Source organism: Fusarium fujikuroi, chromosome FFUJ_chr01 (assembly GCF_900079805.1).
Source record: "Fusarium fujikuroi IMI 58289 draft genome, chromosome FFUJ_chr01".
Classification (NCBI taxonomy): domain Eukaryota; kingdom Fungi; phylum Ascomycota; class Sordariomycetes; order Hypocreales; family Nectriaceae; genus Fusarium; species Fusarium fujikuroi.
In genome coordinates this window covers 39,996-67,619 of record NC_036622.1, presented here as the reverse complement: position 1 = coordinate 67,619, position 27,624 = coordinate 39,996, and the positions used below count along the sequence as shown (strand labels likewise).

The 27,624-nt window shown below is 47.4% G+C and overlaps 14 protein-coding genes; 6 read left to right on the top strand and 8 right to left on the bottom strand.

Moving 5' to 3' along the window:
- Window positions 1-64: 64 nt before the first annotated feature.
- Window positions 65-2,060, bottom strand: FFUJ_02062 (uncharacterized protein; the record flags this gene model as incomplete). XM_023574450.1 has 3 exons in its annotated part: window positions 65-599; window positions 651-1,652; window positions 1,702-2,060. The coding sequence occupies 3 exons, from the start codon at window positions 2,058-2,060 to the stop codon at window positions 65-67; spliced, it is 1,896 nt and encodes a 631-aa protein (XP_023423542.1).
- A 2,811-nt stretch (window positions 2,061-4,871) lies between these two features.
- On the bottom strand, window positions 4,872-5,645 carry FFUJ_02063 (related to ketoreductase; the record flags this gene model as incomplete). Its single annotated transcript, XM_023574339.1, has 1 exon — window positions 4,872-5,645. The coding sequence occupies one exon, from the start codon at window positions 5,643-5,645 to the stop codon at window positions 4,872-4,874; it is 774 nt and encodes a 257-aa protein (XP_023423541.1).
- A 606-nt stretch (window positions 5,646-6,251) lies between these two features.
- On the bottom strand, window positions 6,252-7,512 carry FFUJ_02064 (related to ankyrin; the record flags this gene model as incomplete). XM_023574228.1 has 2 exons in its annotated part: window positions 6,252-6,281; window positions 6,331-7,512. 2 exons carry the CDS (start codon window positions 7,510-7,512, stop codon window positions 6,252-6,254), a joined length of 1,212 nt encoding a protein of 403 aa, XP_023423540.1.
- Window positions 7,513-7,741: 229 nt separating this feature from the next.
- On the bottom strand, window positions 7,742-8,755 carry FFUJ_02065 (related to Protein indc11; the record flags this gene model as incomplete). The annotated part of the gene is made up of 1 exon (XM_023574117.1): window positions 7,742-8,755. One exon carries the CDS (start codon window positions 8,753-8,755, stop codon window positions 7,742-7,744), a length of 1,014 nt encoding a protein of 337 aa, XP_023423539.1.
- A 333-nt stretch (window positions 8,756-9,088) lies between these two features.
- Window positions 9,089-9,654, top strand: FFUJ_02066 (related to NADH oxidase; the record flags this gene model as incomplete). XM_023574006.1 has 2 exons in its annotated part: window positions 9,089-9,178; window positions 9,283-9,654. The coding sequence occupies 2 exons, from the start codon at window positions 9,089-9,091 to the stop codon at window positions 9,652-9,654; spliced, it is 462 nt and encodes a 153-aa protein (XP_023423538.1).
- A 313-nt stretch (window positions 9,655-9,967) lies between these two features.
- On the bottom strand, window positions 9,968-10,480 carry FFUJ_02067 (uncharacterized protein; the record flags this gene model as incomplete). XM_023573895.1 has 3 exons in its annotated part: window positions 9,968-10,105; window positions 10,161-10,341; window positions 10,428-10,480. 3 exons carry the CDS (start codon window positions 10,478-10,480, stop codon window positions 9,968-9,970), a joined length of 372 nt encoding a protein of 123 aa, XP_023423537.1.
- Window positions 10,481-11,102: 622 nt separating this feature from the next.
- FFUJ_02068 (uncharacterized protein) lies at window positions 11,103-11,327 on the top strand (the record flags this gene model as incomplete). Its single annotated transcript, XM_023573784.1, has 1 exon — window positions 11,103-11,327. One exon carries the CDS (start codon window positions 11,103-11,105, stop codon window positions 11,325-11,327), a length of 225 nt encoding a protein of 74 aa, XP_023423536.1.
- A 1,271-nt stretch (window positions 11,328-12,598) lies between these two features.
- FFUJ_02069 (uncharacterized protein) lies at window positions 12,599-12,948 on the top strand (the record flags this gene model as incomplete). XM_023573673.1 has 2 exons in its annotated part: window positions 12,599-12,607; window positions 12,658-12,948. 2 exons carry the CDS (start codon window positions 12,599-12,601, stop codon window positions 12,946-12,948), a joined length of 300 nt encoding a protein of 99 aa, XP_023423717.1.
- A 784-nt stretch (window positions 12,949-13,732) lies between these two features.
- FFUJ_02070 (uncharacterized protein) lies at window positions 13,733-15,966 on the top strand (the record flags this gene model as incomplete). XM_023573561.1 has 3 exons in its annotated part: window positions 13,733-13,985; window positions 14,042-14,637; window positions 14,665-15,966. 3 exons carry the CDS (start codon window positions 13,733-13,735, stop codon window positions 15,964-15,966), a joined length of 2,151 nt encoding a protein of 716 aa, XP_023423535.1.
- A 409-nt stretch (window positions 15,967-16,375) lies between these two features.
- Window positions 16,376-17,374, bottom strand: FFUJ_02071 (P3-like isoflavone reductase; the record flags this gene model as incomplete). The annotated part of the gene is made up of 1 exon (XM_023573450.1): window positions 16,376-17,374. One exon carries the CDS (start codon window positions 17,372-17,374, stop codon window positions 16,376-16,378), a length of 999 nt encoding a protein of 332 aa, XP_023423534.1.
- A 976-nt stretch (window positions 17,375-18,350) lies between these two features.
- FFUJ_02072 (related to C6 zink-finger protein PRO1A) lies at window positions 18,351-20,030 on the top strand (the record flags this gene model as incomplete). The annotated part of the gene is made up of 1 exon (XM_023573339.1): window positions 18,351-20,030. The coding sequence occupies one exon, from the start codon at window positions 18,351-18,353 to the stop codon at window positions 20,028-20,030; it is 1,680 nt and encodes a 559-aa protein (XP_023423533.1).
- A 515-nt stretch (window positions 20,031-20,545) lies between these two features.
- Window positions 20,546-22,026, bottom strand: FFUJ_02073 (uncharacterized protein; the record flags this gene model as incomplete). XM_023573228.1 has 2 exons in its annotated part: window positions 20,546-21,789; window positions 21,843-22,026. 2 exons carry the CDS (start codon window positions 22,024-22,026, stop codon window positions 20,546-20,548), a joined length of 1,428 nt encoding a protein of 475 aa, XP_023423532.1.
- A 709-nt stretch (window positions 22,027-22,735) lies between these two features.
- FFUJ_02074 (uncharacterized protein) lies at window positions 22,736-24,291 on the top strand (the record flags this gene model as incomplete). XM_023573117.1 has 3 exons in its annotated part: window positions 22,736-22,764; window positions 22,806-22,930; window positions 22,979-24,291. 3 exons carry the CDS (start codon window positions 22,736-22,738, stop codon window positions 24,289-24,291), a joined length of 1,467 nt encoding a protein of 488 aa, XP_023423531.1.
- A 2,784-nt stretch (window positions 24,292-27,075) lies between these two features.
- Window positions 27,076-27,489, bottom strand: FFUJ_02075 (related to Virulence protein STM3117; the record flags this gene model as incomplete). The annotated part of the gene is made up of 1 exon (XM_023572195.1): window positions 27,076-27,489. One exon carries the CDS (start codon window positions 27,487-27,489, stop codon window positions 27,076-27,078), a length of 414 nt encoding a protein of 137 aa, XP_023423530.1.
- Between the last annotated feature and the right edge of the window lie 135 nt (window positions 27,490-27,624).

Sequence of the window (27,624 nt, the reverse complement as noted above, 5' to 3'; positions counted from 1 at the left end):
ATATAATTATTATTGCTCTCCCTGCCGTACCAGAAATCTTGACGTGACACAACATGCTTGTTACTCAATTTCCACGGGTAAACAGCTTCCTACCACCATTTCCAGTCCTTGCATCTGTAACCGAATGATCGACATGGCTCAGAAGCTCGATACTTACGTCAGAGTATTGTTGCCCTCTATCCCCCGGGTGGGACGAATCATAAGGAGAGTCTTTTGTCCTACCCTTCTCATCCGGCGTCGAGTCCACAGCAAAGAGCGTCACCATATCGTCACCCATCCCCTCCAGCTTCCGTTCCTGACGTCGGAGTACCAGACGAGTATCGCCAAGATGTTTTGACAAAGGTTCTGCGCCAGATGTTTCCGCTGCCGGGACGATAGTGTCAATATCGGGGTTTCTCGTAGTCCGCAGAATAGTTGAGAAAGTAGTCGCATAGGATGCCGATGCAGACTTGATACATAGAAGTCCGATGATGACAATAATCGCAGAAGCCAGTACGCCTAGCCCGTATGCGATGAAGAGGTTGCGAGGCTCATAGGAGAAGGCGATTTGCGCGGTGAGGTAGGTAATGTTACCGCGAGATGCAGTGGTGTCGTTTTGCCTGTAAGTGTTAACAGAGCGTCGATCACAAGAAGCACATGCGTGCACTTACAGTAGCTGGGAGTTACTAAAGAGACTTATCGTCGCATTGGTAAACAGTTGCTCCAATGCATCAGCCATAGAGATATTCCCAATCACAGAATCCGGTGCTGTCGGATGATCTGTTGCCGCATTCACACCACCAAGAACCTGCATCTCTTTGGCATCCATGAGAATAGAGCTCATGATCTGTGTCTGAGTCGCACGCATAACACCATAGTGTGAGATGCCCAGACTTCCAAGTAGCAGCTTGCCCAGAGAGTCCATGAGCGCTATATAAGCGACAGCAGCATTGAACTGACTAGAGCCTGTATCCTGGTTGAGGCCGGCATCGGTGGATGTTACTCCATTTAGTCTTTTGGACTTGTATGTAATGTTCTGCCTGCCGTTGTCGAATATAAAGTTCACGGCATACGACGAGTTATAGAGCGCGCATTCGATCGACTTGTTTGCCAGGATGTAACTGCTTGACGCGGGCTTATCGGGTACGACAACATAGAGCTTAGCCGAACTGGTGGCGTTGGCCGTCTGATCAATGGATGCAACTGTCGAGATGAGAGAATAGTTCATTGCTCCACGCAGACCGGCCAAGGCATAGCCCTCCACAGTCCTGTTGATTGTGTTGCTACTCGGAACAAAACCAACGTAGCCAACAGAATTGCCACAGCAGGTCTCGTTCTTGACAGTATCACCTAGGAGCTTTGCAAAGGTCGCGTTACGGGGGGTATTGCATGAAATCGAAGGGCCATAAAAGTCGATGGAATATGACGAGTTGGGAAATGGTGCTGGGATAGTGAGGATGGAGCCGAGAGATGCCACTGATAATAGCACCCTTGAGACGTAGCTCGAGGGAGCGTAATACCCGACTCCACCTACTCCCGTGAATTGGGCAAAGTTGAGCATGTTGTCATAATCGAGCAGTGGAATGGGAGCATCCACAACTGTGATGTTTGGACGGTCAGAAACCTGGACGGTAAGCGTAGCTGGAGTAATAACTGCAATCAGCGGGAGTGCCCTACAAGTAAATGTCAGTAAGCTGCAGATAATCCGAGCTTCTTACCTACCAAGCTATTATGGCCACTACAGCAAGCGCCGGTGCAGCCGTCCAGAGCTCCCAAGCAGTAAAATCCCAGGCATTATGCAAGACGCCAAAAAGCGAGTTGACACCCTCGATAGTGACGGATCTTGATCTCAGGGTTCGCCATAGTATTTGCGTGTATGCGAACCCGACAGCTGCTGACAAGAGAGCTCTTGCGAGGAACGCTATACCGGTGCCGACGCGGAGAAACCACTCCTGTTGATTTTGACTCTTGATAATTCTCCCGTCGAGATACTGGTAGTAGAGATGATGGCCGATGGCAAGAAGAAGTCCCAGGAATAGACTTCCCGTCATGAGAATCGGGGTCAGCTTATGGATCGCCATGTTGCGGTGTTTGTGGGGCCTTCAATCGTAGTCATCAACAGTCGAGCTGATGATTTCTAGTGACCCCGAGAATGAAATGAACATTAATCTTGCCTAAAAGAGATTTCTGGAGTGAAATCGAGTGAAAAAGATAGCTATATTGAGTTAGATGCTGAAAACGAAAAAGTGGAAAAAAAAGGTCATGTTAGGCAGAATCTCTCAAGGTTATCCTATTTTCTGCCTTGGGGGCCAAATCCAATTAGGCACCCCCGCAAAGAGCCTCAAGATATCTTACCCCGCAACATGAAACACTGTTATATCGGGGGCGATATACAGAACTGGCTAGGGAGTGAAAGAAAATAGAGGACCTTAATCCTAAACGATAGAAATACTTAGGTAAATCTAGCCTAAACTTAAGGGACTCTTTACTAAGTTTATTTAATACCCTACAGTAAGGTTTACTGTTTTCTTGCCCTGGAGGACTGGCTAGGCGTTAGCGATATAACCTCGATATCCTTGAGAGAGTAAAGATATGCTATTTATTGTTGAGACTTTTTGGCTCATAATCGCCATAGAGAACTTGGCCTTATGAGCCAAGGTACGTTGTCTTTGGCAGTCGTCGTCCCTTGCAGCTATACCACCAAGCTCGCCATAGGTACTCTCAGCAGGCTCGCAGAGCCAGTTCTCTGTGCTAATTCAAGCTCCTAGCCACAAGCATCAACTGCAAATAACACATCTAGTCCACAACCTAGACATTATACCACTATGGCCTCAAATACCTCGTTATAGATCCCCTTAACCAACATCTCGGTAAACAGATATGGAAAATTTGCGACGTCCTGCAGGCCTCGCATAGTCGTAGGCACGCCATTAAAGTCGTTCCCTATATAGCGTGGCCTGCCGGACCTATCAAGCGTGCTACCGGACTTGAGGAGACAGGATCAGAAGAGCCATTACTGTTTGTGTCCCAGCACCTTGATTATTGAGAAGATTGGCACTTGTATAATTGAGCCACCTACAAAACACTTTACTGCCTAGTCTCCAAATGGGACGAATAATTGACCACAGGCCGTATGCCTGACATGGGAAGAGCATTAAGAGATCAAGGAGGGCACGAAAACAGCGATATACATCTAATGCTTGAGAAGGGTTGGTTATAAGGGAACCTGACCATTCAGCACCCGATGTGCACAGTTTAGGTGTATCCTACCAGTTTAATATGAAGCAAGCGGCGGCCAGCTCATCAAAGCTCTCAAGACCGATCTTTCTAAGGACTTTCGCGAGCCCTTGGTGGGCGATTCGCTTGTCTTTTCAAGTAACAGCTCCTTATCCGCTGCTGTATTTGTTGGATACATTTCTGGCAAAATTGCCTTCGCTGCCCTCCCACTGCGGTTGTGCATCGCTATATGGCAATGCGAGAGACCTTGAAATACGAAGAGAATGAGAATGATCGGTTTTAGATATCAGATGTGGAGGTATTGCTGGCAGTGGGGAAGGCTGAAATAAAAGAGCACAAGAACCTGCGTCTGGTTATTTGATCACTAATCACGAGAGCAAAATCGGAGATCAGTCATGCCGTGACTTAGCCAATCCACCCTCTAACACTTTGCGACTTGCAGCATGCATATTTGCCTTCTGTGCCTTAAAAGAAAAGAGAGTAACTGGCTTGCGGTCTGCAGAACCGAGAAGTGGATTACTAACTTAGTGTAATAAAGTACTTCAAAGTGCTGGTCTAAACCACATGAAAGAATTATATCATAGCGGAACTAAAGCGAAGTCCAGCGCGTAGACCGACCTGCCACCCCCCAGGTGCCATTCTGTCATCCCCGGTGAGCTGTCCTTCAGCCGTGGCGAACAAAAGCAGCATCTTCCAGATTTACAGGAAATCTATGAGGCACGAAATGAAAAGCTTCCCCACTTTCATACTACTTCGAGACATTTTCGGTCCTTGGAGCAATTGCGTTTTACAAACTATGCATTTTCCTAATAGACGGAAGTGTTATGTAATGGCGAGCTTAGGTGGTACCGTGATACAAGGCTGGCACTACCGATCAGTAAACATAAATGGAAGCAGTGTCAAAAGACAGTATGACCAATCAAACAGGCCTCAATAAATTGGGGGTTAGTGTGGCTAATTCAGAGGCATATGGCGGGTCACGAGCCACCCATCGGGTCGTTTAATAATACTGACCTGTTGCTGATCAACCAGTAGTGGTTGGAGCATAACCATCCAGAACTGCATTAGGATTACACGATTCTGACTGCTTTCGCTGGCCAGCTATCGTAGCCATAAGGCGCATCAATATTTTCAAAATCCCTCCTCCAATTGTGACGTGCCAAATGTCCCATGCTTGAAGTGGTGCCCTGTTGTCTCGTCCGAGGCTCGGATAATAGACTACGTATATGCTACCAGTTGGATCCTTGCGACGTCCAGCATGTGGTGATAGCAGTTGAGTGCATCGTGAGGACGTACACTCGATTATCTTGGGAATGCCACTAATAGTATGGCAAATTCTCACGGCCAGTTCAACTCGAACTCCATTGAAGTCACTCCAACTGAGGTCTTTCAACTGTGTAATTGTACAAAAAGCAGAGGCTAAGCTTTCTATCCCTACCAGTTTGCTATTAGGTATATCTGCCTGGAGCAAGAAAAATTGCTAGTAGATTGTGAAGGGGGGTCTGGTATTTGTGAACTTTGAGATATTCAAGACAAGTCTATTTTATAAAAGCTACTTTAATAGTTGCAATGTAGCAGGAGGCTAACTCTGGACCACCGACGTTTCCTTGCATTTCTCCACTGTCGGCGCAGGATTATAGGCTCATGGTACTGGTCTACCAAGCGATTTCCGTACCATCGTAATTCTGAAAGGTTCCGCTGAGTTCTTTGCCGGCCTTATCAATAACATTGACCAACGACGTAACACTGGTCTCTACAGTGATCGATCCATAGACGGAGAGCTTTTCGGTGGTTCCAGTGCCAAAAGCAGCAACAGCCATCTCGGTCTCCACCAGGCCAGGGTGGATAACGAAGCTAGTAAGCCAAGGCTCTTCGAAGTGAAGGCGCCGAATGAACCAGTTCAGAGCAGCCTTACTGCCACCATAAGGGCTGCTGGTAGGCGGCAGTGCTACCAGGTGTTCCATAGAGCCGATGGACCCGATGAGGGTTGAAATAGCAACAAAAAGTGGCTTCCCGGTCTTGCTAGCCTGTAGGAGGTCTGCTACGGCTTGAAAGAGGACAATAGGACCGATGGTGTTGACCTCAAAGTGCTTCTTGATGTTGTCGACGGTTGTGTCACGGACTAGACCGCCTTCGTTTGCAATTCCCGCATTGGCGATGACGATATCAAGGGCTTGAATGTCGTGCTCGCTCTTGAGCGTAGAAACGGCTTCTGCAGCATCGGAGGGGACGCTGGAGTCAAGCTTGACGGTGATAAGCTTGGAATCTTTGCCTACTGGCAGATCCTGGAGAGCTTTGGATGTGGGGTGGGATGGATCGCGGACACCGACAATGACGGTGAGTGAAGGCCGAGCTAGAAGGGTCTTGACGAGGCCATGGCCGATTCCACGGTTTCCGCCGGTGATGAGGATGGTAGATGGAGAAGCCATGGTGGGTTTGTTTGGACGAGTGATATAGTATGAGTTATGGTTATTGAAGTAAGAATTGTGGCTATAAATGCAGTTTTCCTGAAGTTCTTATCTTGCCAAGTGCAAACAGTCGTTTTATATATCCATCCAGCTGTAGTACAACACCAGTATATTGGCTCCATAGAACGCCACTGCCTCCGGCCTTTTGGAACTACTCAAATCATTGAAAACACGCATGGATTTGTCAACACAGTTAATTCTGCGTAAATCGTCAAGGTTCTAGGACATTTACCTAAATAAGTAGGATCAAGGTTGTATAATCGAACAGCCCTTCCCAATTGAGTAGGATCAATGCTGCATAATCAGACAGCCCACACTAACACTAGAGCAAGCTTACAATTAGCGAATAGTAATCACTCGGCAGTTTTAGTCAATTGGTTGTTGGTTTTACGCCCCGCATAAACATTCTTCCTGGACGGACTAATTCCCCAAGCCATGGTATGGCACACGTAGATTAGTCATAGCAAGCAATCTGGCTTTAATTGAAGGAGCCTTATTACCTTTAATTAAAGGTAATAGTAGAACTATCTAACTGCCGAGATCGTATATTTAATTTAATGTAACAAATCAGAGAGTTAGGCTGCTTACAGTATAGCACTAAATAAAATAAGCCTGGAGGTTACTCTATACTTTTTAATATCCTTACAATCTCATCCCAGGTCTCGGCAGCCTTCAAGATCTGGCCCCGGACTTGACTATTGAGTTCATCACTATGAGGCCCCTGCTTTTCCCACTCTTCAATCTGTAATACAATCTGCTCCGCTTTTGCAGCTTCCGCACTCTGTCTTGGAGTTCTCCCGTTCTGGTCCGTCGTTCGCGGGTTAGCTCCGGCTTCAAGCAACGCACGAAGAGGGCCGATTCGTCCAATACGTGCGGCAACGTGCAAAGGTGTCTCTCCGTTCTTTTGGTTCTTCTTCTCCGTATCGGCTCTCTTGTCGAGCAATATCTTGACGACGCTATCCTGCCAACTCTCGCAGGCCAAATGCAAAGCTGTATTTCCATCGTTGTCGACTTCGTCGATATTGGCGCCGCTATCCAAAAGAAGCGAGGTGATATCTTCACAATACGACTTGGCCGCGGCGAAATGGAGCGATGTCATTCCATCTTTCGTTTTGCCATTAACTTCAAAGCGATTTGTGTCAAGAATGAACTGTACTTGACTGCGCACTCCATCTCTCGCGGCAATGTGCAAAGCTGTCATCCCATTATTATCCGCAATCTCCAGATCTGCACCCTCCTGAACTAGGAATTCCACCATATCATCATATCCCCCTGCCGCAAGCAAGGGCGTTTTTCCACTGTCGGATCTGGCATTGATATCGCCTCCTGCTTTGAGAAGGATTTGCAAGGTAGCCGGGCCGGCTCCGTGATTTGCAGCCACATGAAGGGGCGTTTGTCCCATTTCATCGACAGCATGTATGTCCGCGCCAGCATTGATCAAGAGCTTCAGAGCATCAGTATGGCCGTTCCAAGCCGCCATATGTGTCGGGGTTGAATCGTCACGTCCTTTTCCATGAGGGCTTGCGCCAGCTTCAAGCAGAAGCTTCACAGCTTCGCAGTTCCCAGTGATTGCGGCCTGATGCATTGGAGTTTCGTGTAGATCGTCGACGATCGAATGATCTGCACCGGCCTCTAGGAGGATTTTGACCACGCGCCCTCTTTCCAAACCGCTCGCCATGTGCAATGCAGTGGCGCCTGTGTTTGGGTTGATAGCGTTCACATCAACATTCTGCTGGATCAAGGAGCAGACTTCGTCATAGTTGTCGTATAATGCTGCATCAAAGATGGATGGAATCTGGGGATTGAATGCTTGGTAGTTAGATGCCATGGCTGGAGATGAAATAGTAAAAGGGCTGTTTATGATTATAAGAAAAGGGATGCGCTTGATTCACGCCTTTTTAAAAGCACATAATGTCTCCACTTCCATGCCTTACATTTCAGGCTATAGCAGTGAATAGTTCTATATAAAATTCTATTATTGAAGCCTATACCTTAAGCTTTTCAAAAGTTATATTTTAGCTATCTGTACTATCAAGGCACCCTCATCGCAGACATCACTATGCAGCACCGGACCTGATGTTGACGATAACTGCACCAACTCCGGATCCGCTGTGCCACTGACGGTGAGCTTCTTGGATATCGTCCAAGTCCCAGACCTTCCTGATGGGCACATGAATCTCGCCCTTTCCGAGCAGATCAAGAAGAGTATTCATGTTAGGCCTGTACTCCGGCTGATCGCGATCGATGCGGTAAAAGTATGTTCGCTTGCTCCGCCATGGGACTCTTCCCTTGAGCAGAAACTTGACTGTAGGCCAGATAGCTGAGATGGGAGCCTCGCCGGTGAGAGACAGCTGATTGGCACCGAAGCCAACAACTATGCCGTGGTCGTTGAGTATATCATAGGACTCCTCAAAGCTGTCGAAACCGATGGAATCAAAAGCGGCGTCAACACCACCACCGTCTTTCATCACTTTGATCCAATTCTTATCGGTGTAGACGAATGGGACTCCTCCCTGTTCTCGGATAGCAGCGTGATTTCGTTCCGATGCCGTGCCGTACACCTTGGCCCCACGCAACTGTGCTAGTTTCATGGTGGCATAGCCCACAGATCCACTAACGCCGTGGACGAAGACTTTCTGTCCACTCTTCACCTTGGCGACTTGGTGAACCATGGCGTACGCCGTGGACCAGTCGAGGACAAGCGCAGTCACCTGCTGCAGGTCCAGGCCTGCAGGCACAGGAATAAGGTGCTTCTCGGGCAAATTGACAAGTTCAGCCTGCGCATCATACTTGGTCAAGCATGCTACAATGTCGCCAGGTTTGAAGATATTGCTGTTGGTGCCGTTGGCTTTGACAGTGCCAACGAGACAGTAGCCTGGGGTGAAGGGAGGCTTCTGCTGCGAGGGGTAGACACCGCGCCTCATGTGAACGTCGGCGCCGGAGAAACCAGCGTGAATTGGGGCGACTTGGACATGCCTGCTAGCTGGGGCTGCTAATGTGTCTTCAACGATCTCGAGGACCGAGGCATCGCCGTATCTGGGTATGACCACTTTGCGGTAACGGTTCGACATTGGTGTTTGATAGCAAATCAGGTAAATGATACGAGCGGACACAGTCTTTCTGGGAGCGATGCCACACTTAAGTATGACAGACTGAACGGAAAGTGGCAAAGCTAGCAGTAGCCGGCGTGGCACTTAAAAGTGAGTTCATCCTTCAGAATAATAAAGCCTCGCCTCAGCCTGAATTGATTTCTCCCCGTCGGCTTTCACTTCCACCCGAGACCGTCGTCAGTAGAACAACATCGGGGGTTGTGGATGCCGTCCCTTTTTTGTTTCTATTACTCAGCAAGGGCCGACTTCAGACTACAAGATTTCTGCGGGGCTGGCCTTATTCGTTGACTCATCATGAATCACGGCCGTCGGGCTGACCTTTATGCCGAGAATCGGGGGCCGGGGATCACTGACGCTGGGCCCACTTTCCTGGAAATCAGTGGGGTAAGTTATCAAGAGCCAATCGTAGGTCTATCCCCTGTGCCACCGACCTTTCCAGCATTGTCTAACACGTCAATTGGGAAATCCTGGACCCTGATCAAGTTAAGCGGGTGAAGAAAGAAAGCACAGCGGCAAGAGAAGCATTCTTTCTCGACTTCGCAGAAGCCATCCGAAAGGAGTTCCCAGATCTACCTCTGCTCGTCATGGGTGGATTCCGTAGCCGAAAGCTGATCGAAGGCGCTCTGCTAAGCAAAGCCCTGGATATGGTCGGACTGTCGCAACCAGCAGTGTTCGATGCTTCTGCTCCCTCGAGCACGCTACTGAATATGAGCAAAGGGGATGATGAGGCACGAGCCATTGCTATTTCTATTCCGACCCTTTGGTTATTGCAGAAGGTTGGCAACTATATTATTGGAGCTGGCTATGAAACGGTTTGTCGCCTGGTTCCTCATGTAGTCGAAACTGACCAAAGAATTTAGGCATGGTATAGAAAGAAAATCCAGACATTGGGGAGAGTAAGGAGACACGCATATAAATTCAATATGTAAGAAGGGTTTGGACTACAAATGAAGGTAACCTTCTCAAGGAACAGAGTCAGTCGGACCTAGTCTAGAAGCTATATGACTTAATAGAATAGATTAGATACACTCCTAATGATAAGGAAGTTAATTTTCAAGGATAGGATCTATAGTGCACTTCAATTTGAAACTTCGATCAATGGTGAACGGGCACGTTATGGCAATGAAAAGGCTCTTGATTCACGCGAGCTAGATACAAAGACCCTGCATCAGGTCATTCCGCACCTTCAAGCAAACCCTCCTTGACAAATTTAACCTCATCCCAGCCAATGATTGGAACAGCTTCAGCGCGCTTAAGGAACTTCTCCTCATCCGGGACGACGATCCGATTATACTCAGGATCGCTAAAGATCTTTACATCGAACATCAGTACGACGAAAAGTTTTATGCATAGGATATACCCTCACAGCATGGAGGTCCGCAAGGCTCTTGGCCCACATAATAGCCGCACCATCGAAGGGTGCAACAGGTGGCATGCCAGTCCCTGAGAGGTCAAGCTTCTTATCAGCGTGGAACTGCGAGTACTTGACAAGATTCTGTTTGACGATGGGGACAGATAGCCATATCTTTGGATGCTCTTCCGACCAGCTAGATTAAGAACGAGTCAGGGGCTGTTCTGGTGAAACGATAAGGGGATGTCTAGAGGACTTAACTACTTATGGAACTGTTCATACGTAATATCGTCGCATTTTCGCAACAGGAACGTGATGCGGACGATTTTGGCCATGATATCAATGTGTTGGGGTGATGTTTAGAAGTTGGGTGTGAAGTAAGAGTTACTATCTGTTTTAAGGCGCTGAACCAGGATATATATACATATGATTCAAGTCAATGACGCGTCGTGTATCTGTGAGATGAGATACCAAGTGTGATCGTTGACCTCATTTTGCTTTATCGTGTCCGAGTGCGAGGGTGGCACAGACGGACACTGATAGGCTGATGTAATCGCACAACTGAAGTGATATAAACATCGAGCTAGCCGATCAAAGATATTTTGTAAGACATGGGTGGTTATTCCGCAAAGAACTGCTCCTGCATCGTAGAACTTACAATATTACAAAACTACCCTAATAGCTTGTTCAACTTAGCCAATCTCGCTAGTTGCTTTTCAGCCAACCGTAGCTGGACCCCACGGAAACGCCGGGCTCACTGCACCTTTTATCGTATCTTCATCTAGAATCGGCTAGTTACAAAAGCCAGCTCATCGTTTGAGATGGACTAGATATCCAGAAACGCACGTGGAGAGATCACTCACAAGCCCACTTCCGCCACCGACAGTTGGGCTAGTCCCAGATGATTTTTGTATTGCAGATGACGGGGCTGTGTATATGACAAGGCATCCGACAAACATGGCCATTCAAATTCCACTCAGCGGCGACGAGGGCATCGTGATTGCAGGAGGGTTTGCGTCCTTGGCTGTAGCATCGGCTACAGCGTGTGCTCTCCGGGTGGCTGAGGCAGAGAAAGATGTTCTGTACGTCACTACTGCGGGAGCTAACGTGGTGCCTATCAACGGAGAAACAGAGGGCGCCAAGGTCGTGAGTGACAGAGTTGGAGCGGAGACTACGGCCTAGTTGGTGATAAAGGAACTTCTGTGAATCACGGAGATGTAGTCGTGTCCTGTCCTGGATGCATGATTAGATAGCTCGGATGTGAGACGAGCTTCCTTCTCGTGCGTGGAACTGTGTGTCGGGATAGGCTTGATGGTGAAGTGCTGGGCGAGGTATAGTACTTCTTCTAGTAGTGGCTGGTAGTGAAGTGGTGCATGAGCTGTTTTGAATAATATGACTGGAAGTGCTGCGGTAACCAAGCTAGCAGAGGCCACCACGCGGAAGTTCCACGCATATCCTTCGCATTTGAAGCGTGCAGTCTGACAGCGTATGCATGCTGGCTTGGCATCATCGCATTTGACTTTGTGGCCTCTTGAACAGCAGTTAGTCAGTGGGTGCTGGAACACGAGAGACTGGTATATACGGACCTGCAGATAATGCAGCCTGTAGATGACTGCCCTTTGGACACGCGCTTACGGCGGTTCGGCTGAGCAAAGGTCCATCACCGGATGCACCCAGTTACAGTTTATACATTCAGCCGTTCTCGCTTGAAGGAGACAAGGCAGCGACAACCTCGTAATAGTTCCTGTATCTGGTAAGAAGGAACCACGTATGTTTCCGGCGGGCTAATAAATAATTATCTCCGCCTACAGCCTTGGTGCAGCAGTAAGCCGGCACTAGGCTCTATGTGCAAACGACATCGAGCTAGCCAATCATGGTTCCAGGATAAGGTTCATCTTAGCTTATTAGTCTGACTCGATGCAATCTTGAGCTGCATCAATTGGGCCGTGTCATATATATAGGTATCTTATTATCAGTAATGAAGTTCCAATTAGAGGACTACAGAGCAAAGTATCGATCTTGAGTGTAACCGCAAGCTTGACATGTACCAGGTTGAACTACACAGGCGGCTAGGACCACCCTAAGCGATAAAAATGCTTAGGTAAATCTAGCCTAAGTTTAGGGGACTCTTTACCAAGTTTATTTTGACACCCTACACTAAGGTCTGGTGTTTTCTTGCTCCCTGAGGACAGGCAGCATCTTGTTGAAGGGTCTAGGTTCCCAGCTTATGTGTTAACGAAGTCCCGTTATCATCCTAAGCCCGAAGTAGACCCTTAGCTCCTTATCTAGATTCTGCACGGGCTACAAAAGGCAGCTCCGAACTAAATGCCAAGTGACAGGAATAAAATGAATCCCGATATCTTCAGTAATCTTATCGTCTATACGCTGCTGTCAAAGAGCTAACTTTCTCGTTGTATAATGGCTCCCAACTCCTTTAAATAGGCCTTGGTAACATGGGCCGTGTAAGAGCATCCTGCTTTGTCTATTATCTTACTTACTCATCTGTTTCTAGGGCATGTGCTTGAACCTCGTCAAGAAAGGTTGTCTAGACAAACCACTCCTCGTCTACAATCGTACCCAGAAACGATCTGAAGACTTTGTAGCCCAAGTCGGCTCGGACCATGCCAAGATGTGTACCTCATTGCACGAGGGTGTCGGCTCCTGTGACATTACTTTCTCTTGGTTGGGCTTAGACTCTGCTGTTGCGGATATCTACGAGTCCATGGCCGAAGGAGGTGACATCTGCGGGAAACTCTTTATCGGGTGTTCAACTATTTCCCCAGAATTAAGATTGCGAAACTGATGATTGACAAGGGAGCAGAGTTTGTCAGCGGTCCAGGTGTGTCCGCTTTCTAAATAAAATATTCAAAACACTTACTTTGTTTCTATCTTTTATAGCATTTGGTCCGTCTCAAGTGGCCAATTCTGGTACGCTTATCTTCGCAACTGCTGGTGCCAAGTCATCCATTGACATGCTACGTCCATAAATCAAAGGTTAATGGGACGTAATGAGATGTCTCTTAGAGATGAGCCGCATAGTAACGCGGCTAAACTTAAGCTCATCGGCAATGCTTTCGCCCTCAACACCATCACACAAATTGCTGAATCATCAACGCGGGTCGAAAAGTCACGCATTAGTCCCGTAATGGTCAAGAAGTTTGCTGACCTCACGTACGGCGGAATCTACTCGGTGTATTACTGCTATAAGTACTCTATGATAACGCTTAATTATTAATTATGATAGTCTTCTATTAGCTATTTTAAATATATTTGTTATACCGTTGCTTAGCTAATTACTCTGTATAATTAATGCATAACAGGGATTTTAGGTTAACAACAATCTGCACAGACAAAAAGTCCAACCAACAGTCTTGGCATGCATGAGCTGAACAGCCAACAGCAAATATTTAATTGAGGGTTGTTTCGAATTTAGCCGTTATAAACACCCTGGTTAACAAGAGTTCGTCCCCCTCTTTCCTTTACTTCCAAGTTCTCTCTTCTGACTTAAGCTCTCAGCCAAAAGTCTCCACTGCAGATAACACATCCAGCTCGCAACGATATTTTACCTAAAGACGTCACCTGCTGCTATGACCACTCCAATTACAACAAGCAGCGCACATTTAGATGTCGATTCATCCGCGCAGGGAGATGCCGAAACAAAACCAGAGATTGCCGAAAAGACGGCATTGATGGAGGTTTACACAGCGTCAGAAGGAGCCACTGGGACGGGCGCTGGCGGCACCCGGACAGCTTATCTACCCCTTGGGCAGGCTTCGCCTCCTCGAATATTGAGAATTGGCACACCTGCATTGCTTCTGGTTGTTCCCCTCACATACATTGGTAGGAAGCAGTCTTCGAACGCTTTCTCCAAACAGCACCACTGACCGCAGCTCTAGTTCTTCTGGGAATCGTAGCCTCACTTCATAATAAGAAGAAAAGCTCCTTCGGTGAGGATACTCTTGAGGCCCTACAGCTGGCTGCAACTCTCTGGCCTATCTCATTCGCAGCGGTTATTGGGCCTTTCCTCAAGACTCTTGCTTTGTTTAGCGCTGAACGAGGAACGAGCCTTGGCTCATTGGAGGTTCTATTGACTGGCCAGACTACAGTATCAACACTGAAAAGTCTTTTCACTTTGAGGATTATTCGCATATGGACACTCTCTATTGCAGCATTATGGTGTTTAAGCCCTTTAGGCGGACAGGCAGTCGTTCGATCGCTCGGTTCGCATACGAATACGCAGACTTTAAGCATCCCTGCTGCGCATTACTTCTCGCAGATACCTCTAAAGGCCACCAATGACTACTCATCGCCACTCTTTGAAGGAGATACAAACGCGTTTAATGGTGGCACTTTGACAATGGAGAGGATCGGCGCATTTCGAAGGACAGTCCTCGCTGCATTATCTGCATCCGAGATATTGCTTTCACATGCCAACATGTCAAGCCCCCAGTTTGAAAACGTTGTCAAAAAGCTAGGAGGCACGCCTCGGGCAGTTCGTCTGGGCCAACAAGATCAATAGCGGAATGTCCGTATTCCATTTATGGAGTATCTCCCAGACTACGACGATGGAAATCCAACGGCATGGACGCCGGTGCCGTCAAATCAAATTGTGTCATACTCTTCCTTTATTGGTGTTCCCATTCGTGGGGGGTCTTTTTCTCGGGAGGGTAATTCTAGTATGGTATTGCAGTCCCGATATCAGATCCTCAAGTGCGGTGAGGAATTTGACGGTCGTCCTTGGTTACCACTCCAAGGTTCTGGAGAAAAACCAAAAGTTCTTTGGCATAGAATGACTTCAATATCTTACGGGTCACTGCCTTCTCAGAAAGGGCCGTTAAACTCCTATGGTGACCTTGGGACCACACCAAATATGTGGTTGGACCTCGTTAACGACAACCTCACCTGGCGTCATTTATACCCAAGTGGAAACCAACTCGAGCCCGAATCATACCTGCAAATGGTTGTTGGAGGCACCTGTCCGACGGGCCGGGGTCGGGAAATCCTCATGCTCCGCGTGTGCAACGTTAGTACCTCAAATGTCGACGCTACCGTAAACTGCACAAGATCGGGCGACTTCGGGGATTTGGAATGTCGAACAACGCAGATCCGCAGGACGCAAAAGCCAAGGTTCTCCTCAAAAATAACGGACCTCTCTTACTCGCCAGTTGCCCAAGGGATATTGTTCGAAATGCTGTTTACAACGGCATCGTATATGAGTTTGAGACCAAGCTCTCTGGAGAAATTCATCTATGATCCTCTGAGAATGTACAGCAACATAGACGATCCCGTATGGCCTTATTTTGCAGGCTGTTTCAAAAACATATCCCGAACATACTTAGAAGGTAGGCTTTCGACAGCATTGAACACGTTCTCAATGGCAACGTACAACAACACTGTTCTTACAGGTGCTGACGGAACTACCCTTTCTGGGCGTAACGATTTTTGGCATAACACCACCGCAACCTGGACCGAATTCACTGAAAAGCAGTATACCATGAGTGCCTCATGGTTCTGCGTTTCTGCGATATCAACAATCATACTGTTGGCTTGTACCATAGCCAACATTGTTATTCGTCAGATGATTGTGGCTCCTGACTTCCTCGAAAGCATTGACGGGCTGACGCGAGACTCTCCTTACATCAAGATTATTGGTCATTCTCCCTATACCGGAAGTGGCGCCAGTGCAGTAGATCGACTTCTTGTAACAAAGAAGGTAAAAGTTCAGATACAGGATGTTCAGCCCGACATGGACCTCGGAAAAATTGCTCTTACTACGGAGCTAAGGAATGCAAAGCTTGATCGGATGAGGACCTATTGTTAGATAAGTCAATGCCATGGTCCTACTTAGTAGAACATAATAGTAGATTATTCAATTAATTCATACAGTAGCTAGAAACAATTAGAGTAGCATCAGAATAGGCTTATATATCTGCACATAGCAATAGAGAAGTTATCAGGAGATCAGGTTAATATTAATGCAGTTTACGGTGTAACTCGTGAAGCAAACGGTCTTGAATTCAAGAATAAGATTTAGATGCCGCTAGTAGAGCTAGGCTTGGGTTCAAGATCAGAAATGTATTAATAACAACAAACACCATGAAAAAATAGCTCTCTGGAACTGTTTTTCACTACATCTACTGACATGCAGCCACTAGTTGACTTCTCTGATGATGAATAGCACTACTGGCTTTATACCTTGCTCCTTCAGTCTCCCTCCGGTCCAAGAGTGCCTAAGTCCTGTGCTGCGTTGCATCTGCCACTGGATCCCGGCCAACATAGATGCGGTGGTCACGCTCTCCGCTGACCACCTCCCGTACAAATTCACGCACCGACTTGCACTCGAGATCCGGGTATAAAGCCTTGCCGTCCAAGTACCCTAGATATTGGGCATGCTCGGGAGTGTTGTCGAGCCTGACAGAGCGACTATACCTATACTGATCCTCAGCAAGGTTCAACAACAGCCCTACATCATTCGGGTCTTTTGCCGCTAAGCTCTGATGCTCCGCAACGCGAGCCTCGAGCTCAGCAGCCGACACAGAATCCCACGGCACCTTCTTTCCCGTTGCAGCCTCAACCTCGGCTAAGATGGTGCTTTGCGTGGTAACCTCGCCATACGCAAAGACGGACCGGTTTAGGGTCCGCGAATCCGTGATGATGCGGGCCACATATGGCCCAATATCGTCTTTGTCTATTATGGCGCTAGGTGCATTGCCATCTCCGATGAACACATCGGCAACGGGTGGTGGTGGAGCATACGGTGCTGGTAGGCAGACCTGGTACCACATGCCCACATCGACAACAGTATAAGGTAGATATAGACGCTTGCAGCGGTCCAGAAGGTCCTCTCGTATTTCACGAACAGCCATAACACCACGCGGAGGCATGACAGGTCCCCAGAAGCTGGGCAGAAAGCGGCCAACGCCAGCGCGATGCGCAGCGTCGATAAGTGTCTCTGATTCTACCAGTTGAATCGGCATTAGGCACGAGATGACGACGTCAGCGCCCGCAAGCTGTTCTGCAAGTGCGTCTACAGCGCGGAAGTCGGCCGTCTTGATAGTAGCGCCTGAAGAAGCCATGGCCTTGTATACGTCCTTGCCTGCCGATTCAGGCCTTGCTAATGCGATGACATGAAACTGCGCCTGGTTGGCCAATAGCGCCTTTATGATGGACGATCCTGTCTCACCAGAGGCGCCGGCGACGACCACGTTAAGCTTGGGGGAAGAGGCCATGGCGAATGTCGTCAAATTCAGTGAAATGTTGGTGATGAGAGGTGCAATTGGAAAAAAGAGCCCTAACGTGATGCATGCCTTGTGATTAAAGAACAAGGAATTGTTATTAATCGAAGATTGTAGTCTTCTAGCAGGCTTTAAATAGGACTCCAGATGTGACATAGAGCCCGTGTAAGGGATATTGTCCGGGCTGGCGGGTAGAATCTGGTCCCCGAGACCCCTCACGAGTAGAGATAAAGTGGGTTTAAGGCTTATTGGTCTCCAGTGCGAAGTAAAGATAAGTCAGTCAAATAATACTAACTTCTTTTTAGAAATCGCGCGGTAGTCGAATTTGGTTATGTTAAGTAACTTAAATAATCATTACTGAGAGATTGCTAGGTTAGTATGTATTTGCTCTTAATTTCACAAATAGGGACTGTTAAACCTTTTAAACACTTTTTTTTGTGGGTTTTCCTTATGCCAATAACAAAAGCTATTTTATTATCTTACATTATGCTTATAAATAACTATTTAATTTATAGCCTCTCGAGAGGTTCTAAACAGACCTCTGTCCATCGTGGCGTTTTGGCGGTGAATTGGTCAGTGACGAAACGTCAGATTTGTCTACAATCCCTATGCATGACTCAGGTAACCATGCAACATGACACATATCAAATCAAGAGATCAGAATTGCCTGTAGGTGTTGCGGTTCCATCATAAGCTATGGCTCAGACCAGCTAAGAGTGGCTAGCTAGGCAGGTAATTGGTCAAGAGTAATTATTGCTCACACGCCTTTCCCTATTAGGGCAGCGCGCGCCCAGAAGCCGACCCAGTTCTTTTCCAACTTCATTTGCTTCGCTCAGACCAAGTTAGACTCTCGATTTATCACAACCCCAACTCAATCTTGCGTCGCTTCCACCCACGAAACCCATCAAGACTTGGCTCATAGGGTGAAAAGCGCACCGTCGGGCTTCCATTTCTCCCCATTAGCTGCATAATGCCTGCCCCAGCCTGCTGGACCTGCCGCTTACGGCGCAAGAAGTGTGACAGGGCTCGGCCCGTCTGCAGAGGCTGTGGCGACCTCTCAATCGACTGTCACTATAGTCCTGAACGTCCGCAGTGGATGGATGGAGGGTATAAGCAAAAGCAAAGGGCGAAATTTGTCAAAGCCCAGGTCATCCAGGGTGCTACGTCTCGCCGTGCAAAGGGCTTCGCTGTCCAGGTTCAATCTCTTCAACAGGAATACGGCTCGTCAGCAATTGAGCTACATGAGGCCTCTTCGGAGGATACTTCCCCCTCCTCTGGAGAACCCGGTACGTGGGTGTCCAGCGCCGATACCGCCACATTTGTTAGAGCAGGTCACCCAACCAACCAAAAGGAAACTGATGATTTCCTGACAAGCCTTTACCTCGACACCGTATTTCCTCATCTCTTCCCTCTATATCACCCACAGACTTTCGCTGGTGGTCGCACCTGGTTACTCAAAGCTATCCTAGAACAGCCCGCAATCTATCATCCTGTCATCAGTATCAGTGCATACTACTTCACCCTCCTCCTAGCGCGAGATGCAAGACAGACTCTGCGCACTCCCTGCGAGCAACAAGTCTGGGATACTCTGGCGTTGCATATGAACTGCTCCCTCAAAATCATCCAGGGCGAAATGGCTGCATTTAATAAAAAGCCATGCGGTAAGGAAGACCCTCTCAAACAGGCTCGATTACTAGGAGCCATTATTCAGCAGCTTATCTTCGACACGGCCATGGCGCAGGGCGCTGATTGGAACTTACACCTCACAGCAGCCTTGGGCCTGTTCCGTGATATTATCGAAACACGCCGTCAAGCAGATGGGACGTTTAACCTTGACGCATTTCTACAAACCGTGGCACCCAGGAGTTCAATTTTTGATGGCCTGAACCTACATATGAGACCCTGGTCCGATGATCAAAATGCCTTTCGGTTTTTCTCGGCCTTTTTGATATACGCAGACGTGATATCAGGTGTCATGAGTGGAACACCGCCGAAACTGCAACCATACCATGGAATGCTGATAGCTGACGAACCTGCAAGTGACGGCTGTGAAGTACCGACTTTGGAGACAGAGGAGTTCATCGGATGTCCGGGCTGGGTTCTGGCAGTTCTGGGCCAGATCTCGTCGATAGACGCGTCACAAAAAGCTAGCAGAGGCAATGCCTTCCACGGAAGAGCAGACGGAGACCGAGGGATACTGGCAGAAATTAAGACGAAGCTCCAAACTGGCCTAAGGGATACTCAAGTCGACTCACAGAGAGACTTGGCGGCCGATCAGGTTGCAGAGGCATGGATACACGGAGCAACACTCTACCTTCTTATGGTCGAACAAAGACGTCGACCTTCGCAGACTGAAACGAAAGATCACGTGCAGTTCATTGCAAGATTGATTGGATCACCTGCATGCCAGGTCTCCCTGCGCAGCATAATGTGGCCATTCTTCATAGCTGGAGTCCTGGCAGAGAAAGAGGACGAGATCATCTTTATCGAGGCTGTCTCCAAGTTGGGCCCGCTTAAAGCATTTGGATCTGCGAAAGAAGCTCTAAGTCTCTTGGAGCGGGCTTGGCTTGCGCGCGATGAGACTCCACGGCATGATTGGCGGCTTTCGGATTGTTTTGGCGGCGAACACAGGTACGGGTTACTTATTTAGGGGAGGAAAGTAAAATCAAGACCTCAATCCTAAATGACAAAAAGATTTATGTAACTTGAATCAAGCTTAGGGGACTCTTTCCCGAGTTTATTTTGGCACCCTCTTCTAACTTTTATATTTTCTTGAACCTAAGGCCTGTCTGAAAAGAATAGGCTCTTGTCTAAAAGTACTAAGCCCTACCGGGAATGAACATTGAGCTGCCCAATCACGTATCAATGTTTCAATTTCGCTGAGGATACACCATAAGCCTCTATGTATATTCAGTAACGTCCTGCTGCACCCTGTTATCCGAGTGAAAAAGCAGGCATGAATTCGGATGCATCGAGAAACGACGCAGTAAGCACCATCCTGCTTTCGAATGGGAAAGAAAATTAGCTTACAATACTTTATCCAGGCATGCTAGGGTCACACATGGATCAATATTGGTCCGGATTCGTGGTATACCTTACATTAGAATCAAATCATTTATTTTTCTATTCTGTAGTAATATAGGGACCCAGTACAAAGGTCACGTGCTAATTGGTGTACCCGGACTGGTGCAGGTATGGACTCCCCTCAGGTCGCCCCGTCTTTATATCCCGAGCATGATTTTGGGCTTCAAGGTGACGAAAGAGCTTCTCGCGACTGTGAAAGTACTTCCCGCAAGTCAAACAATTGGAGAGGTAGCTTCCACGATACTTCAGGAAATTATCCTCCGTGGGTCGTTGCGTATGGATATTTCTTCGTGCATCGTAGGGGCTGTTATACCCATTGTGCTGTTGGGTATGACTGTTCGGGAATGGAGGCGGAGTGTTTTGCGGCTGAGGCGATCGCCGCTTCAGCTCGTTGATCTGAGACTTGAGACTCTGTAACATATCGTCCTGACGGTTCTTTTCAGAAGCATGCTTAGCTTGTATCCTCTCCATCTCTGCAGTGTGTTCCTTGTCTCTTCGCTGGACGCTCTCACGGTACGCCTTATTTTCTTCATGTTGTTGTTGAAGTCGAGCCTCAAGTTTTCCAACCCTCTCTGCATGCATCCTTTCCATGCTGACCTTGAGCTCGTCCATTTCTCTGCTCCTACGTCTCAACTCAACTCTCTGGTTTTCCTGCTCCTCGCGAAGAAATTCGAACATCTCTTTGTCACGAGCTTTGAGAGCCTCCCTCATTTCTCGATCTCGGGCATCCATTTCTTGCTTCATCTTCTCTCGTTCCTTTGAGAGAGTATCCTGCAGTTCCTGACCAGCTGCTGTATTGTTCAGGTCTTTTCCAGAGTCGACCATCTCTGACTGGATAGCGAGGTTGACCTCATCTGGTGCTCTGGCCGACCAGCCGGGCACAAACTGCTCCACAATGTACAGGGCAGAATCTTGAGTGTTTTCGTGCCGGCGAACAGTGGCGCCTTTGTCCACGAAATAACCCCAGAACTCTTTGGTTGACTGAAGAGTCGACTCGCGTCTTTCGCCTTCGGCCTGGGTGACTTTCTCCCAATGAGTTGTGACGAATGTTACATTCTTAATGCCTTCAGGGCCGCAAAGACGCTTGAACATGACGAGATTCTTGTGTGCACATCCTCCCATGCGGTTGTCGGAAATGCGGTGCAGATAAAGGATGCCTCGTAACTTGATCTTCTGTTGGTATGTTTCTGTTAACCAACCTGCAATCTCCTTGAGGATATCGGTATCTTTGCGAGTAGTATCGTCAAAGCCAGGTGTATCCACGAGATATACGTTGGCAAACGGACTGAACTGTTTGCACTTATGAACCCGAACCTCCTGTGTACCTGACTATTAATTAGATTAAGAGGCCATGGTTAACTATAGACTATTGACTTACAGGACTCGAGAGCACCTGGCTCACTGATACGGACTTCCTCTTCCGTGCAATGCGAAATAAAGGTGCTCTTGCCAGCACCTGTCATTCCCATCAGGGCGATAAAAACATCGGATGAGCTGGGCTTGAATGGGGCCTGAAATGTTTGCTGAAATGTCCCGGCCGAGGCTGAAGCATCCATGAACATTTCTGCATCACGGTAATGAGCTTGAACCATGTCAAAACGAGGGTGTAGACAAAAGAATTTAGAAGAGTCGCTTTATTGGAATACTTTGAAACTAACCACGTACACATAGAACGAGCGAGGAGCGACCTTTATGTGTTACGAGTTGGAGTGAATAACCATAACACTGCAAACAAGGCTCGCGCCAAACTTCTAATTTTAGATACTACTGCAAAGGCTTCTGCCTGTTCGGGCGCTTATCTCCATTCATGTTTCATTCGGTCAGCAATACAGAGCTAATCAACCCATTCATAGCAGCGATTTCTCAGCCTGGTTTCGGACAACCCCTGCTATCTTGCCCAAGGACCTCCAGCTGAGCAACCATTACGGTGTTGCATTCCATAATAAGTCAATCTTCCAGTTAAGCTATTAATAAACACAAGGTGAAGCGCCTCTCTTTGGGAACCATCGACCAGTCGTTATGGATGGATGTCTATTTTGAGGTTGAAAGTTATACCTCTGGCCCCCAATCTTTGTGTCAGCCCCAAATGCTAAACGCCGTGTCCGGACAGAAACCCCTTTTAGGCTGTGCGCTTACCCCTTTATTTCCTTTTGGCTACTAAAAGAAAAAAAAGGTTCGTTCCACCCGAGCTCGCCCTTATGTTTAAATGTTGCCCCGCAAGGGTTGATGATATCGCCTCAATGCAGATCTTCTAATCGTATTTCCTGCAGTATGAATCACGACTTTTCGTTTGCGGCACGGTAAGTTAGCGACCTCGGTGGTGGCCCTCACATTTAACAAGAGCCAGTTCGCCTTCCGCTGGAGATGCTGTCATCCTTGTGATGGGTATCACTGGTGTTGGGAAAAGTACATTTATCTCCAAACTCACAGGAGAAGACGCAGGAATTGGCCATGACTTGGAGTCTTGTGAGTAGAGTCGGCATACTGATAGAATCTCTACTAAAAGTTTTTAAGACACAAAAGGCATCGGAATCTACAGTATGAATGTTGAAAACCGGGTGATTTACCTCGTAGATACGCCAGGGTTCAATGACACCTGGCGCTCCGACCTTGAGATTCTCAAGGAAATTTCGTACATCACATCAACGATCTACAAACACAGAATGAAATTAGCTGGTATACTATATCTACATCGCATTTCTGACAACCGGGTCTCTGGTTCAGCCGCGAAGAACTTCACCCTGCTACAAAGGATTTGTGGTCCCGACGCAGCATCTCGGGTCTTTCTTATCACTACTATGTGGGATCAAATAAAGACTAGAGGGCCAGACTATCGTGAGGCCGAAATGCGAGAAACTCGCCTCTCATCTACGATAGAGTTCTGGGGAGCATTGTGTCAACAAGGCAGTCAAACACGACGGTGGCTAGGCGACTATGAGACAGGTATAAAAGCAATCATTGAGCTACTGGCGTTGAACGAAAAGGGGGGCTACTTGACTCACCAACTCCAAAAGGAGCTGGTAGATGAAGATAGACCCCTAGCAGAAACCATGGCTGGGCGAGAGTTGCTTATGGAGTATTCATCAGTCGAGAGAAAATGCGCCCAGGAGGTTTGGTCATTCGAACAAGGAGCCTGCAATGAGTCAGAGGCATCGACTTCTCTTTTGGAAGTTCGGAGTCAACTTCGAGACATGAAACTTGCTCAACAAGAATTGCGCGTCTCCTTACGGAGCGTGTTTATCGAAAGAGAGAAGGCTTACAACAAAGTCTTGCAGAAAGTTTGCACTGAGCAAAAGCAACTGGCTAGAGACGTCGAGAAAGGCAGACGTGATTATCAACGTCTCTTGCAAGATAATAGCGCGAACGATGCTTTATTGGTGGAGGAGCGGCAGAGCTGGCAATTGAGACGACAAGAGCTCGATGACGAAGAAAGACTTGGTCACAGGACGAGAGCAAGTGCCCAACAAGAGCGTCAACGGATTGAGGAGGAGGAACGAGATTTCCACGAATCACTTCAACAGCTCAGTCTGGAAAATGAAGAGCAATGCATCGAGACTCAAGAGATAGTAGAAAAACTACGCAAACGCGACGTGATGAAGCGAAACTTACTACCACTTCTAGGAGTTCTTGGGGGAACTGGGCTTGCCATTGCCGGTACGGTAACGGGATTGGCTCCGCTCGCAGGGGCGGGAATAGGTGTGGGTTTTGCATATGCTTCTAAACTAGAGTTCTCTCGGAAGGCGGGAGATCATGCAAGCAGCAAGTATTCTCTGTGGGAGGGAGTTTTGGGAGGAGGCCAAGGGGCCGCGGGGGCAAGTCTAGACTAATTAGGGAGTATGTTATTAATGTTTGGCCTAGTTTAGGTATTCGTAAATGTACGGCTTCTTATCGGATCATATCTTATTGGATGAAGCTCAGAAGGAGCGACTGACCCCGCGGATTAATTACTTACAGAAGCTGATAAGAGATATTTGTCGCTTAGATTGTTGATCTGGAGTAGAGGTCCCCTTACTTGGCCCTACGGCCCTATCTCAGCTTGAAGAAGATTCGATCATTCACGATGTCATGTAATTGTCTGGAATACACATTCACTTCTATTCTCGGGCCATAAAAGGTCGTATCTCCACGTAAAAGAAATAAGCTAATTTTTCATCAGTTTTCACTTCAATGAGATCTACTCAAAGTACTTCAAGAGCATTCATTTCAGCCACCATGAAGGTATGAAGCCACAAGAGCTAGCAGCCATAGCTTACACAGATAGTCCACCACCATCGCTATCGGTTATCCTCCTCTCATTTACGCCTGCAATGCCCCTCGGGAAGTTAGAACAGACCCAGACTGTCTAGGCAGTATGTATACTCTCTGTTTTAGAAAGAAGAAAGGGCTCTACGTCCCTGAGTGCTTTAAACAGCTACCTAGACTGTACCCTACTGACTGTATAACACGAGCCAGACACAATGCTAGATCGATTGTATAGTGGGTATACTGACTGTTCCAGGTCCGCCACAGCCTCGCTGATGATAACAGACAGTTCAGGGAAGCGATAGTTTTACTCCATACGTTTGCCCCACGGCAGCCTCTAGCACTTCTAATTAGCTAATGAAGCTTTATTGTCAAGGATAACGAGTATAAATATGTCTTTGCAAGATGACCTGGCGATGCAGACTTATTCGCCAAAGCTTTGGTAGATGTTGTGCGAGAGTCGCAATAGAAGTGTCATGGAAAATCCCTTCAAGGACAGCAGGATTACCTTTATACCATTGAGATCGAGGAGCTAGATATTACTGTAATATTTAGCTCTATTGCTATTCTTTCTATATCAGAATTAATTCAATATCCGGCTAGTATGTAGCTTAATCCTGTGCTGAAGAGGATAAGTAACCAGTAAAGAACTTGTCTAGTTCATCTGCCCAATAGGCTGGACCCAGTTTCCTGTCCTGTACAACCGCATTGGCATCATAGAGTACCTCTAGCCAGTCTCTCTGATTAGGCTTTACAAATTCTGGATCCCGAAAAAGCTTCCTTATGTAGCGAAACACCAGGGTTTCATCTTCAGTCAGGATATACTTTGCATCCACAGGACAGTCATATGGACACGACTCCTCAGAGAAGTCGAGTTCGATGTGGTTCATTGCATTGGTCTCGGATGCGGTAGAATAACCCCAAAATTCCAAAAGGTTGAGCTGGGAATATTGCGGCTTCTTCAGCTCATTTGCTATCTTGACCTTGCCTGACTTGAGGTCGTTTCAGAATGACAGAAAGCCAGCCTTCGAAAGCTGGCGTTTCAATTTGTCAATCTGAAGTTGGCGAAACATAAATTGGTCGGAGGCAATGAGATGAAGTAGGTTTATTTTCACGCCAAACGCGTTGAAGACCATGATTCAATCCTTCTCAGGTACGTGATCAATACCTAGCAATTTAGAGCAAAGGATAATACTCCGACGTAGAAAACGAGACCGTGATTCTTGCCAGCGGTACTCGGGAGAGCCATAATGATTACCAGTGAACCGAATATTTCTGCCAATCCAGGGCAGATCCAGGAGAAGGGGCCCTAGTAGTAACTCTTTGAAGCCGGGAGAGAACAATTTTCTGTTTTCCAGGGCAACGGAGAAACGTGGGGGTCAATCTCACAAGGCTTGGCTTGTAGCAAAGCACGCATATAAGTTTCGAGGCTATCGAGATTGGAGGCGATGGGACCGGCGCACGGGAGAACGATACTCTCTCTGGGCATGTCGAACGGCCAGCTAAGTCTGAGGGCTCATTTGGCATCATAAAGGGCCTGCATTACCCTCCTCACTGGTACGATCTCTACGACGTCGTTTCCTTACCAGATACCAGACAGACGGCATCGTACTTGGCCAGGCGGTACCTGTAACGCTGACTCAAGACAAGTGCAATCCTAATTCAAAGATTGGAAAGCTCAAGCGTTTGCGGTCGGAGGTTGAGAATCTTGAACAACGGACCGAAGCCATAGTCGAGGATTTTCAAGCTGGGGTTTATCGCCGTGTCCCTGCCGCAGGTCGCGATCTTCAAGTTGGTTACAAGGTGTCGTATTCTCGATCTAAGTGGGCCCCATCGATGCAGTCACAACGGCGGCAGCTGTACGTTATTATCGTTGGAAGAATAAAAAGCGTCCCTTTATACTCATAGACACCATATACAAATCAGTGCCCTTAGATAACAAGCAAACTCAATTCTCAAGGCTAGGGGACTATCATCAACTGCTTCTCGCAACTGGGCCAGACGTTTTATGAGACGTTGGAAGCACACCCTTTCAAGGGAGAAGTAAACTATTCGGATGTTAAGAGAAAGTTAATGGAAGGCCGGGGTTACATTGAAAAGTGGTTTGACAACAACCTAGACGGCGATATGGCTATTGCTATAAAGCCCTAAGGGTTATATTGCTGATATCCTCACCTTAGTGCGGATTTAACAATTCGAATTACTTATCAGATAGAGGAATCCCGATAAGAAATAACTTTATTATTACATTTATTATGTATATTAATTCCTATATAGTATAACTAGATAGCCTAAGTAAAGTAAAGTCTTTAGTATTAATCTTTTTCTTAAAAAAGGGTGTATTTAAATACTATAATGAAGCACTTTACTTACTCAATTAAGTTGCCATCTGGATCACGAACATATATGCTCTGAATCTTTCCAAGAGCTCCAGTTCTTTTAACAATTTTACCACCTTCGAGGACTTGTATACCTCTAGCCCCAAATCCCTCGATTAAGCGCGGGAGCTCGGTATTATCTTCGACTATAAAGCAGAGGTCTGCGGTACCAGGCAGAGCAGTAGATGCCTTAGGTTCGAACTCCTTGCCCTGCTGGTGGAGGTTAAGTTTATATGTTCCGAACTTCAAAGCAGTTCGTGGCGTGGAGGACGGGTCGCTAGGTGAGGTAAAGGTCTCTATCTTCATGCCGAGATGTTTAGCATACCACTCAGCAGTGAGAGGCACGTTCTTGCAAGTGAGGACGAGATGGTCGATAGCCTTGACAATGGCTAATGGTCGCGACATGGTGAGTGAGCGATAGGTGTGAACATATATCCCCTTTCTTTGACGAAATCGAAGCCGTTAGAAGAAAACAGTTGGCTGACATGTGGGCTGTCAGTTCTGGCTTATTGCTTAGACAAAACAACTGGAGAGTTTAAG